Source organism: Pygocentrus nattereri, chromosome 27, assembly GCF_015220715.1.
Source record: "Pygocentrus nattereri isolate fPygNat1 chromosome 27, fPygNat1.pri, whole genome shotgun sequence".
Classification (NCBI taxonomy): domain Eukaryota; kingdom Metazoa; phylum Chordata; class Actinopteri; order Characiformes; family Serrasalmidae; genus Pygocentrus; species Pygocentrus nattereri.
In genome coordinates this window covers 11,341,594-11,353,915 of record NC_051237.1, presented here as the reverse complement: position 1 = coordinate 11,353,915, position 12,322 = coordinate 11,341,594, and the positions used below count along the sequence as shown (strand labels likewise).

General features: G+C 38.2%; 1 protein-coding gene across 1 annotated transcript in view; it reads left to right on the top strand.

The window, feature by feature from the left end:
* Nucleotides 1-12,322, top strand: part of csmd3b (CUB and Sushi multiple domains 3b) — a 575,187-nt gene that overhangs the window by 75,462 nt on the left and 487,403 nt on the right. The window contains 1 exon segment of the mRNA XM_037535436.1: nt 5,584-5,806. Coding sequence (XP_037391333.1) covers nt 5,584-5,806 — 223 coding nt within the window.

The window sequence follows — 12,322 nt, the reverse complement described above, 5'->3', positions numbered from 1 at the left end:
TGAGGAATTTCCATTTCCACAGTAGCTCCTAATTGAAGATGGCTTTAATTATACAACTGCGCTTTCTTTCATTCAATATCTCATTGAGTTCCATTGAGAATGAGGAAGACCCTTTAGAAATGACTGTTTCACGATGGCTAACAGAACAGGCAGGCCTGTTAAGATTATTATGTAAGACTATACTGGCCATCTGGCTACTCATCATTGGTGTTTTTGGTGAGACACTTCATGAAAACCGTTTGGAAGGCACATTTTAATACAACACTATTAACTATGTAATTCAAGCCATGCGTTTTTAGCCACAAATGCACACAGGCCTTGTTCACACTTGTTATTAACATCTGTCTCGAGTGAACTGATTATAAGTGGACAGTGAGACATGTAGCCATTTACACTTGACATTTCCACGTGTCTTGAATCCATCTCCACCACGCTTATTACTGAAGGCAAGGTACTATGCGCATTTATTACATCAGTCTCTCACTGCGTCACAGATGTCCCAAGAGTCCTTGTTCCTGGACATGTGCAGACTCTTTTAAATGTTCAGAATACATAGATTGCCAATGCAACTTATAAGCAAACCGGCAAGAAGATGGAAAAAAGAAAATAGGCTGCTTTCATCTCCGCTGTAATGATGCAGTTGTTCGTTGTTGATGTGGTTGAACTAGGGTGCCAAAGCCTTTGCACTACAACTGTGATGTGCTTGTATGCATCGCTGACTACCTCTAAAGGTACACTATATTGCCTAAGGTATTCACTCACCACTCACACATCCAGATCATTGAATGCAGGTTTTCCTATCACTGCCTTGGCCACAGGTGTATTAAACCAAGCACCTAGGCCTGTAGATTGCTTCTACAAGCATTTGTGAAAGAATGGGTCGCTCTCAGGAGCTCAGTGAATTCCAGCATGGTACCATGATAGGATGTCACCTGTGCAACAAGTCCAGTCATGAAATTTCCTCACTACTAAATATTCCACAGACAACTGTCAGTGGTATTATAACAAAGTGGAAGCAATTGGGAATGACAGCAACTCAGCCACGAAGTGGTAGGCAACATAAAATGACAGAGCGAGAGCAACGGATGAGTCAATCACTACAGACCTCCACACTTCATGTGGCCTTCAGAACAGCTCAAGAACAGTGTAGAGAGCTTCATGGAATGGGTTTCCATGGCTGAGCAGCTGCATCCAAGTCTTACATCACCAAGCGCAATGCAAAGTGTCGAATGCCATGGTGTAAAGCGCTGCCACTGGACTCTAGAGCAATCTAGACGTGTTCTCTGAAGTGACGAATTACACTTCTGCATCTGGCAATCCGATGGATGAGTCTGGGTTTGGCGGTTGCCAAGAGAAGTACTTGTCTGACTGCATTGTGCCAAGTGTAAATTTTCGTGGAGGGGGATTATGGTGTGGTGTTGTTTTTCAGGAGTTGGGCTCGGCCCCTTAGTTCCAGGGAAAGGAACTCGTAATGCTTCAAAAGACCAAGAGATTTTGGACAAAATCATGCTCCCAACTTTGTGGAAACAGTTTGGGGATGGCTCCATCGTTTTCCAACATGACCGCACACCAGTGCACAAAGCAAGGTCCATAAAGACATGGATGAGCGAGTTTGGTGTGGAAGAACTTGACTGGCCTGCACAGAGTCCTGACCTCAACCTAATAGCACACCTTTGGGATGAATTAGAGTGGAGACTGTGAGCCAGGCCTTCTCGTCCAACATCAGTATTTGACCTCACAAATGCACTTCTGGAATAATGGTCAAAAATTCCCATAAACACAGTCCTAACCCTTGTGGAAAGCCTTTCCAGAAGAGTTGAAGCTGTTATAGCTGTAAAGGGTGGGCCGACATTATATTAAACCCTATGGATTAAGATTGGCATGTCATTCAAGTTCATATGTGAAGGCAGACGAGCGAATACTTTTGGCAGTATAGTGTAGTTTGATCAGATCATGAAGACACATTGGATTCAAGTGACAGCTTTACTACGCTGCCCAGATGCACCCGAGACGTATTTGGTAACCCTTGTTATAACTTTTGTTTGTGTCATATATTATAACTTTATTGATAATATTTGATACTAAATAGAATTCCATTTTACATAACTCAGAGACAGCAGTGACGTGTCAGATCTAACTGGTGATTCACAAAGAACGTACATCTTAATACTCCATTTATCCAACAGTACTTGAAGTAGGCCTATACAAAATCAAACTTTCTTTTGTTCTTTAAAGCGCAGCAAAATTACAGAGAAAAGTACCAAGCTTTGCCACTCTTGATTGTTCTTTGTGAGTCACTCGTTAGATCTGAAAAGCTCAATTAAAATATGTAAAAAGTACTTGTATTACTATGTGAGGTGGTAATTTGATGTGAAATTTGTATTTAGTACATAAAAGTTGGGTCAGTAAAGAGCAGGTATAATGATTTATTATGCATCTTTGATTTTAAGTATCATTTTCTTAAGTCAATCCAAAGATAGTTTGAAGTAGTGAGCTCTATTAGTAAACTTGCCAAATAAAGGTCAGAGAAGCTGCCATGCTCACCATCCAAATTTAACTCTGTTTTGATGCCTTATTAGGTAACCATTCTAGTCATTAACAGACACTGTACAGCAGTGCTGAATTCAAAGTGGAAAGCACACATAAACTATACTGCCAAAAGTATTCATCTCGTCTGCCTTCACACACATATGAACTTGAGTGATATCCCATTCTTAATCCATAGGGTTTAATAACATGTTGGCCCACCCTTTGCAGCTATAACAACTTCAACTCTTCTGAGAAGGGTTTCCACAAGGTTTAGGAGTGTGTTTATGGGAATTTTTGATCATTCTTCCAGAAGTGCATTTGTGAGGTCAGACACTGATGTTGGATGAGAAGGCCTGGCTAACAGTCTGCGTTCTAATTCATCCCAAAGGCGTCCTGTAAGGTTGAGGTCAGGACTCTGTGCAGGCCATTCAAGTTCTTCCACACCAAACTCGCTCATCCATGCCTTTATGGACCTTGCTTTGTGCCCTGGTACGCAGTCATGTTGGAACAGGAAGGGGCCGTCCCCAAACTGTTCCGACAAAATTGGGATCATGACACTGTCCAAAATCTCTTGGTCTGCTGAAGCATTAATAGTTCCTCTCACTGGAACTAAGGGGCCGAGCCCAACTCCTGAAAAACAACTACACACCATAATTCCCCCTCCACCAAACTTTAGACTTGGCACAATGCAGTCAAACAAGTGCCATTCTCCTGGCAGTTAATAGAACAGGATGTATATGTACATGATACTTTTGTACACACATTGTTTTAAAATTGTGTAAGGTTGGAAAGACTACTAACTAAGTACTAGTACTGTTATTGTAGTAATAATTTACTTGAGCACTATTAGGGTTAAGGAAATTACTCTTTTTTGTGCATCACTGAAACGGAGCCGACTCATGCTAGCAGGATATTGCTAATGCACCGTTGCTTACAGTCAGAGATTTTGTATATGAAGTCAAAGCCTCCAAAATATATTAAACATACCCATTGTAGGTAGGAATATGGCTTTGTTGGATCTAGACTCACTGCCACATTAGATAATGCCCTAAAAAGCTCAAATGTATCATACTTAAAGTAAAAAGAAAATAATAAAAGTACGCAATTCCTGTGAAGGTTAGGTGGCCAGCTAGTTTGTATCCTCAGGTTGGAAACTGAGCTGTGTTGACTTAAACTGAGTTGAGTCTTACGTAAAGAGGAAAGACATGATGTTTTTGATTTTTCATGACAACCATGTAGACTGAGACTGCAACAGAATTAACAATCATTTGTCTCTGTGTTTGCACACTGTGAAATTAGACCTCTGCATTTAACCCATTCGTGCAGTGAAACACCCACATACATGCACGTTAGTGAACACACACACTAGGGGGCAATGAGCACACTTGCCCGGAGCAGTGGGCAGCCCTATCCAGAGCGCCCAGGGAGTAATTGGGGGTTAGGTGCCTTGCTCGAACCGGCAACCTTCTGGTCACAGGGCTGATTCCCTAACCTCCAGCCCACGACTGCCCCCACAGCACTTTGAGCAACAACATTTCATTTGTTTAGCCCAGATACATTAGCTTATGTTACTTGTTTCCTTACATAGGTTGATGTAGTCTAGGTACAGTTGATAGTATTTCTGTTTAGTTTGTCTATAATGCAGCATAGGTCTTCTTCATAATATTAAACAAATGATTTCTTCACTGTTTTCGTATCTCATGTTGCCACTTTACTAAGCGGTGTGTGAACTGGATTGTTCGTTGTCTGAGAGCGTCACTGCATACTTATCTAGTCACCAGCTTGTGTAAATAGTTCAAATCCATGTGAAAGAGTGCATAAATGTTGCATATTTATATTTCCATGAAGAAGATGTCCTAAGCTAATAAAACGTCTGATCACACAACAAAGCCTGTTAATTGCAGTCTACATTGGCTAGCCTCAGTGGTGTTAGCTAATGCTAGCTCGCAAGATAGATGATTAGTTAATGAGCCAACATAAGGCTTCTGCCAACACAAAAATCACATCATGTACCATTTTTAATAAGCCATATACAGAGCGGTCATTCGGAACAGAGGACATTTTCATTGATTGGTCCAAATGGTGTATTAATAAAACAGCCTAATTTTATTAAAACAAATGTTTTAATAAAAGTTTAATAGACATTTAATGTGCATTTGTGGGTTAGTGTTGTAGGTCAGCTCTCTAAGTATTGTAATAACCTAGAATATAACCATAATAATATTCCCACCTTGAGCCAGTATTAAGAGTAAAATGACTCACTCTGCTTGTTTGAAGGGAAATTCCACTGATTTCTGCATGAATAAATGGTTAATATATGTAAATAAAGCCATTTAGGGTAGTTTAGTATGAAGTGTTCCATTCTAGAAAAATTGACTGAGTCAGGATTCTTTACATTGGTGGTGAAGGGAAGCAGATGTCTGAAGGGTTACAGAAAGCTGTTACATTAAATTATTACAAATATACTGCATGATGCCTGAAACATTGTTTTGGCCTAAGTATTGTTTTTTTGTATTTTCTATTATTGTTATTATTATTATTATTATTATTATTATTACATTATTTAATATATTCATAGTGGGGAGGTACATGTTATAATAGTTCCCAAAGAAAACTTATCTTTCCAGATTTACCACTTTTTCCCCAACAATTTTATGTATAAAAATAAATGTCTAAAAAAGAATTGATATAAAGGACATGTGTAGGTTCCCTGATGATTTTGGATAATAAATAAAATGGATATGCCTGTGTTATGGAGATTTCTAGTTCCTATTACCACCAGAAATCTGAATCTGAAACATTTCACATCAAACGCAAAGATCATTCAAAGCACTCTGAATTATTTTGTTTACATCTCAACAAATGTGTTACGCAGACATTGGTGGAATTCCCGTTTTCATCTTGGGCAGACTGTATTAACCCAATAGCCTATGACCATTAACAGTGTGTTTGTGGTGTGTGATGCTCTGTTGGTTACTTTATTTTTGGAAATTCTTTCATATGGTTTCATAGCAAATGTTTGTTACTTTTTCTTTTTGTTTCTGTCTGTTACAGGTTTCATATACACATGTGGAGGAACGTTAAAAGGGAGAAATGGGACCATTGAAAGCCCCGGTTTTCCATATGGATATCCCAATGGGGCGAACTGTACGTGGGTTATTGTAGTGGAGGAGGGCAACCGCATTCAAATAGTCTTTCAGTCATTTGCAGTGGAGGAGGAATATGATTTTTTATCGCTCTATGATGGACATCCTCATCCAGCTAACTTCAGGACAAGGTGGGTACTGTTCATACAGACTGCTTCATTTTTTGCTTTCATAATGATTGTGCTGTTAGTCATTAGAACTTCACTGAAGCATTATGATTATCCATTTAGTTTGACATTGAGAATAACCTTCATTCACTGAGAACATCCTTGATTCATTTAGGCTGTCAGTGAGCGAAATAAAATTGAGATTTATGTGCAGGTGAATTTTCTGTATGATACATTTGTTGCAAACTGGGTGATGGATGCAAAGAATATGAAAAGGGGCTTCCAGTGTAAGTTCTGTCAAGGAACCTGGAGTTCATGGGATAAAGTGCTAGGCGCTCTTCAATTGTTTAATGAATTGGGAATCAGCTCAGTGTAATTTATGGTGTGTCTGAAAACAAGATGCACTGTAGCCTGACAAGTTTAAAGCACTGCCAAAAATCCTCCAAACATAATTAAACACAAACAAAGTAAGCAGAGGTGTGTCAAGTATTAATTAAGTTAGACAGAAATAGTTGGGGACAAGAAATGCACAATTAAATGTAAGAGAATGCCTCATCTGTTATAGTTCAGCTGCGATTTAAAGTTTGGCTTCTTACAAAATAACCAGTTTTGAAGCTTCTAGAAAATAAAAACACCCATTCTGCTTGGCCTATTATAAGTGAAAATGAAATTAGTGTCACAGACCTTTAGTTCTCCCTGCGACCCTGATGGAGAAGCGGCTTAGAAAATGGATGGATGGATGGACCTTTAGTTGTAGCTTTGCAGGAACTAGAAGAGTATAATATATGCAATGAATGCTTATTCAATAATCATGATATCAGTATTTAATTTGTGCTTTAAAATGATTTTATTTCTTATGATGTTTATGTTTTAAACCTCATGAGGAATGGACAAATAGAAATGTTCCACATGACATACTAAAGTTTTTGCTTTCTCGTGTGAAGTTACTATTTTGGTACATTTTGGCTCTTTGCCTGGTGAAGTGGCTCTTCAGATTGACTGAGAATTTATTGTATATGACTCTATACAGAACCTTTTTGAAAATGTTTCTATATCGCACCAAAAGGGTTCTGCTATTGTTACAATGTCATGCTTGTAACAATAGAAGAACCCTTTTTCATACTGTATAGAACCGTTTTCATATAGATTATATATAGAACCATATACAACAAATTCTCAATCAATCTGAAGAGCCACTTCACCAGGCAAAAAAACATTTAAGCATGAACAAATTTAAAGAGTGTATTATAAGTTTATAGCCTTTGACTCTTTGACTCTCTTCTTGTTAAAACAGTAAAATGGCTAAAGCATACTGTGTTGTAAAGTTAGTCAATATGATATTGTTATTGAAAGGCATTCTGAAACAATTGTGAGTTTAGCTGAGGTTGTGGCCATAAGAAAAGCACTTATCATTCCACATGATGTGTGATCATGTCAAAGTGATTCAAAGGGAATTCTGCACTAGATGGTCATTGTTATATATCAATCAGCCATCAATCTGCCATGTAGACTTTAGGTTTGGGTGGGAAGTGGTCTTGTTCTTTCAGGCTCTGTGAAAAATGTGGCACCATGGAAACAGAGCCCCACATTGGGTTGTTTCCATTAGCTGCACAGTAGTGAGAAAATATAAGCCAAGGGTTTAGGCGACAGCAGATGAAAGCCAAGTCACTGATTCCACAGTCAGTGGAACAGGGTCCTGAACAGGGTCCTGAAGCTCATAACATGTACTGTGCCTAAACATTTCTGACTGTTGACCTGTGTTGATCTGTTTTATACATCTGTCACTTTGTGGTTTGGTAGAAGACCTGTGCATAAGCACATGAGGCACATCCACAGTGTAAAATCTTAATTATTCTTATTCACATTTCCCAGTTATAGACAGATTAAACAGTGGAGATGTTTAGAGCAATACAGTCATTTACATTACAGCACAATCGTGTGAAGATGGGAATAATAACAAGTGAGAATTAACGATATATAGAGATTTTTGTTTTTATCCCTACAAAGAAAACTTGTAAAGTTTAATGCAAAAAAGAGTTTTATTGATCAAACTGCCCAATCCAACTCTATCTTCAATAACTTGTGTTAGATGTCTGCTAAATTTTTGAGCTCTGTCTGCCCAAACTGTGACGACTTTTTGACTTCCTTTGTAGAGAAGCCTTGGCCTATATACTGAGAGATGGTGCCTTAGTGACTTAGTGTCATTTTTATAGATTGGACTTTATAATAAGATGTACATGTTTTATTTTGATAGGAATTTTATTGGAATACTATTTTGATCGACTCAAGTTGTGCTAGTTCAGTCTGTAAACAGCTTTGTTCATTGGTTCAATTTTGTATAGGGATTCACTTGAAGGCTTCCTAATGCTTGCAGGTAAGCTATAATAACCATAACCATTTCTATTCGGGTCGGGTTTATTTAGATTTTTTATTGTTGTTTCATGTGGCCAGGATAAGTCATGAGCAGCAAATTATCCACCCAGACAGTGTTCACGTATGAAAGCAATGCCAAAACTTGATCTTATAAGGCTAACAAAAATGAGTTTAATTCTAGATTATCTGCAAGCATTATTAAAAAAAGGCTACTTGCAAGAAATTCGATCCATGTCATATTTCTTATATACATCTGAAAAATCCCTGCAGGAAAAGGTTGTGGCATAATTTCCTTTGTCAGTTATTTTTAAGTGTGATGTTCATTTTTCAATGTCCTGGAAAGTATAAGAAAGTCTCAATAGCAAGTTTATTATTTATTCATGTATTTAGTAGCAGTACATTTAAGCGGTTTAAATCCAATGTCACTGTTATTCAGCCATGCAGTAAGTATATAAGGAACTGCATGATTAGCTAAATCGTATTTACAGTCTGCAGGTCCCAGGCAGGTGTTCTTTCTTGAGCTTGAGATGTGAAGCAGAAAAAAGCAAATGTCCAACAAAACAAAGCCTGTACTATTCCCAGACTCATCCATTATGTGCTCTAGAGGCAGAGAGGGGTGAACATTGAAGGGAGCTTTACTTGATTTGCTAGAAATTACTGGTATTACCTGTCTTTGTATTTTTGTATCTGTCAGTGTGTTTCATGCATGCCCTGGAGAGAAAGGGGGACTGGGGTTAGGGTCGCCTCTAGGGGTCCTCTTGGGATTTAAAACCCAGCTTGTGTAGTGATTCTGTGCCTGTCAGCTTCCAGCTGTGCTATCAAAACAAGGTATAGTACAGTACAAAAGCCATTAAATTGCTTATCTTGGCAGTAGGTGTATTTGTTCCAGGTAAAACATAATATAACAGTAGGGACATGGCATGTGAAATGGCAAAAAAACAGGAAGCATTGAAGATTTAGTTTGGCCTGTATTCACTTCAAAATAGTACAAAAATATGTTTTACCTTATGAATTGTATTAAATTTTTTTGTAAATATACATTTTTTCCAATTATGATGCCAATGTGTGCTAAAAAAGTTGTGACGAGCATATTTACCACTGTGTTTACCTTTCCTTTTAATAGTACTTAATAATCGTTTGAGGACTGAAGACACAAACTGATCCAAAGCTGAATTTTTTGCCATTTTTCAGTTATGCAAGACTTCAGCTGTTCATACTGCAACAGTATAGGGCCTTCGATGTCATGTTTCGCACCTTGTAATGTGCCGCACATTTTCAGGCTGGCTAGTTTAGCACTCACATTCCCTGATTCACTGATGCCACACTGTTGTTGAAATTACCTGCTTATACCCCCCCCCCCCCCACACACACACACTTTATGCTGGTAACAATCTGCATGGTCCTTTACTTTTTCAGTTCAGAGAACACAACATCCAGTGTTTCTATCAGCAGTTTGAAAGGTGGACCACAGGAGACATTTCCACTGTACATCAGTCCATTTCAGATGAGCTTTAAGAGAAGTTGGCAACGTTTCTGGGCGTTGTTGACATGTGACTGCCACTATGCCTTTTACCGTCTTAACTGGCATATGTGGATACAGCGACAAGCAGTGTTTATTGACAGTGGTTTGTCAAAGTGTTCCTGAGCTCATGTGGTGATATCCATCACAGAAAGTTTTTTAATGGAGTGATGTCTGAGGGATTGAAGGCTAAGGGCATTCAGTTGTAGTTTTTTTCAGAGATTTTTTAGATTCCCTGCATCTTTTGATGATATTATACACCAGAAAGGGTGAAATACCTGAAATCCTTGTGAGTGCTAGTTGAGGAATGTTATTCTGGGACTATTTGCTGATGCTTTTTTTTTTTGGCAAAGTGTCAAGCCATCCTTGCTCTAAAAGGACTAGTTTTTTCTGGTTGCTGCTTTTATACTCCTTTTATATTTAAGCATGGTTGCATCACCTGTTTTAAAATGTTTTCTTATCATTTAAAAATTTTTCTAGTCTTAAATTGCTCCTGTCCTAATTTTTTTGGAATATATTGCAGGCATCAATATCAGAATGAATGTATACAGATTGGAATTAGGTTTGTAGAAGAACACAGGTGGTTCCTGGCTTCATGCTGCACTCCTTCATGCAGCACATCTATGGAATTAATTTTGTGCCAAAAGTTTCCAGCAGTCACTCTTTTGCTTCTACATTTTTTTTTCTTTTGCTTCTAAGTTTTGGCAGTGTTTAGCAGTGGGCAAAGCGGGTGTTTACCTGCACTGCATCTGATTTGGAGTGACGGGTCTTATGACACATAGTCACTGAGCATAGACCGCCCTAGCATGGCAAAACACGTTGTACAGAGTGATGTTATATGTGCAGCGTTGTAATGGCATATCTGGCAAATCTATGAGAAATGTTTGTCATATTCCTTTTAAATGATTCACGTAACATGTTTATGGGTCCTATGTTGACTTGTATAAAAGGATATAACTGTTGCTTTGGGCATTGATGAACATAAACCTCATTGTTTATGAATATGTAAAGCTGAGTTTGCTGAGTTTGCAGCTGTCAGCGCTAAATAGCCTAGCAGTGTTCTCTAGGGCTAACTAGGCTTCCATACAGGTAATTTAACTAAGCCACTTACTGTATTGATGTGAACACTATAAACTAGTGTTAAATACAAAGCCTGTTTCAGTGAGTCATTTACAGCATTTGGCAAATGCACTTATCCAGAGCCACTTTCAGTTTTTTATCATTTTACACAGGTAGGCCAAGGTAGTGTTAGGAGTCTTGCCCAAGAACTCCTATAGTGTAGGGTGCTTGCCCTGCTGGGGGATTGAACCCCAGTCTACAGTGTAGAATGCAGAGGTGTTGCCCACTACCCTTCACCAACCACACGGGCACTATGTGGGTAGAAACAAAAAACTGACATATCAGACTTCATAATCCCCAGAAAGCCACAGCCGACCATGACAGGTCAACCTTATTGCTTGAAGTGATTAAACATTACCATCTATTAACTACCTCATGGCAGCAGTAACTCGTAGCTGGCAGTAATCAGTATTTTCCACTGTACTGTGTTTAACCAGCACTATTGATATGACAAATATTGCTCATAATGTTGGACGTGTCAGCACAATCCTCTCTGGCAATACCACACTAAGCACAAAGTGCTCAGGGAGTTGACATGGCTACCTTTCACTCCAAATCAGTTGACCAATAGAAAGTGCAGGTGAACTCCCTTTTCTAAGACCCACCCTCTGTTAAAAATGGGGAATGTTGTTATTGGACTTTTTTTACTATTTTGTAAGTTATTATACTCAATAATACTTTTTAAAATGTAAATACAGTTTTATAAACTAGATCCCAATAGGTTTTAAATGTTTCATTCCATATTTTAAGTATTTCTGTGAACAACAAGAAGTTATGAAATAAAAAATGTAGAACCTTAGTTCCTTAGAATCATTTCTGATTAATAATCAGCCTCAAGATTTACCACTGCGTTTGACACACAAGGCATTCTGGATATTCATTTATTATAACTTTCTTCTTGATTTTTGAAGAGATTTATCAGTCTACAGTTCCGTTCATCATTCTGGACACATCTAAAATCTGACATTTTAAGCTTGTGAAGCTGCACAGGACTAGCATATTGAAATAATTGTATGCAACCACATATATATGAGTTTTATTTTATTGAAAACATTCACTCCAAACTTTTGAATGTGTATCTATTGTCTAGCTAATACTCTAAAATATATTGACAGCAGGATCTGCTCTGCTATTAGCAGCTATAACAGCTAAATTACTCAGTAAAGATACCAAATGCCTTACTGTTAAGAGTGAAAGTGCGAAATAAAAAAAAAGTTCTTTCTAAAGGGCAATGGAAAAAAACATACAAACCTGCAAGTTTCATCAAGCCAGTGATGCTAATTTTAGATTTTGAACAGCTCTTCTGCATCACTGTGCATGTATTCAGTGGCAATCTATTTTTAGTTTGAAGCCCAGCTTAGTAGGGTTCTATGGGTTGTGCTTCCACTGCATTCCTCAGATACATTTATGCAGACTGTGCTGTCGATCAGACACAGCTTGCATTAAATCGACAACCTCCAGAATGTGGTGACATAGAAAAGATAGTTCACACTTTGTAATTGCTAAAATATTTCATTGCCAAGTTATGG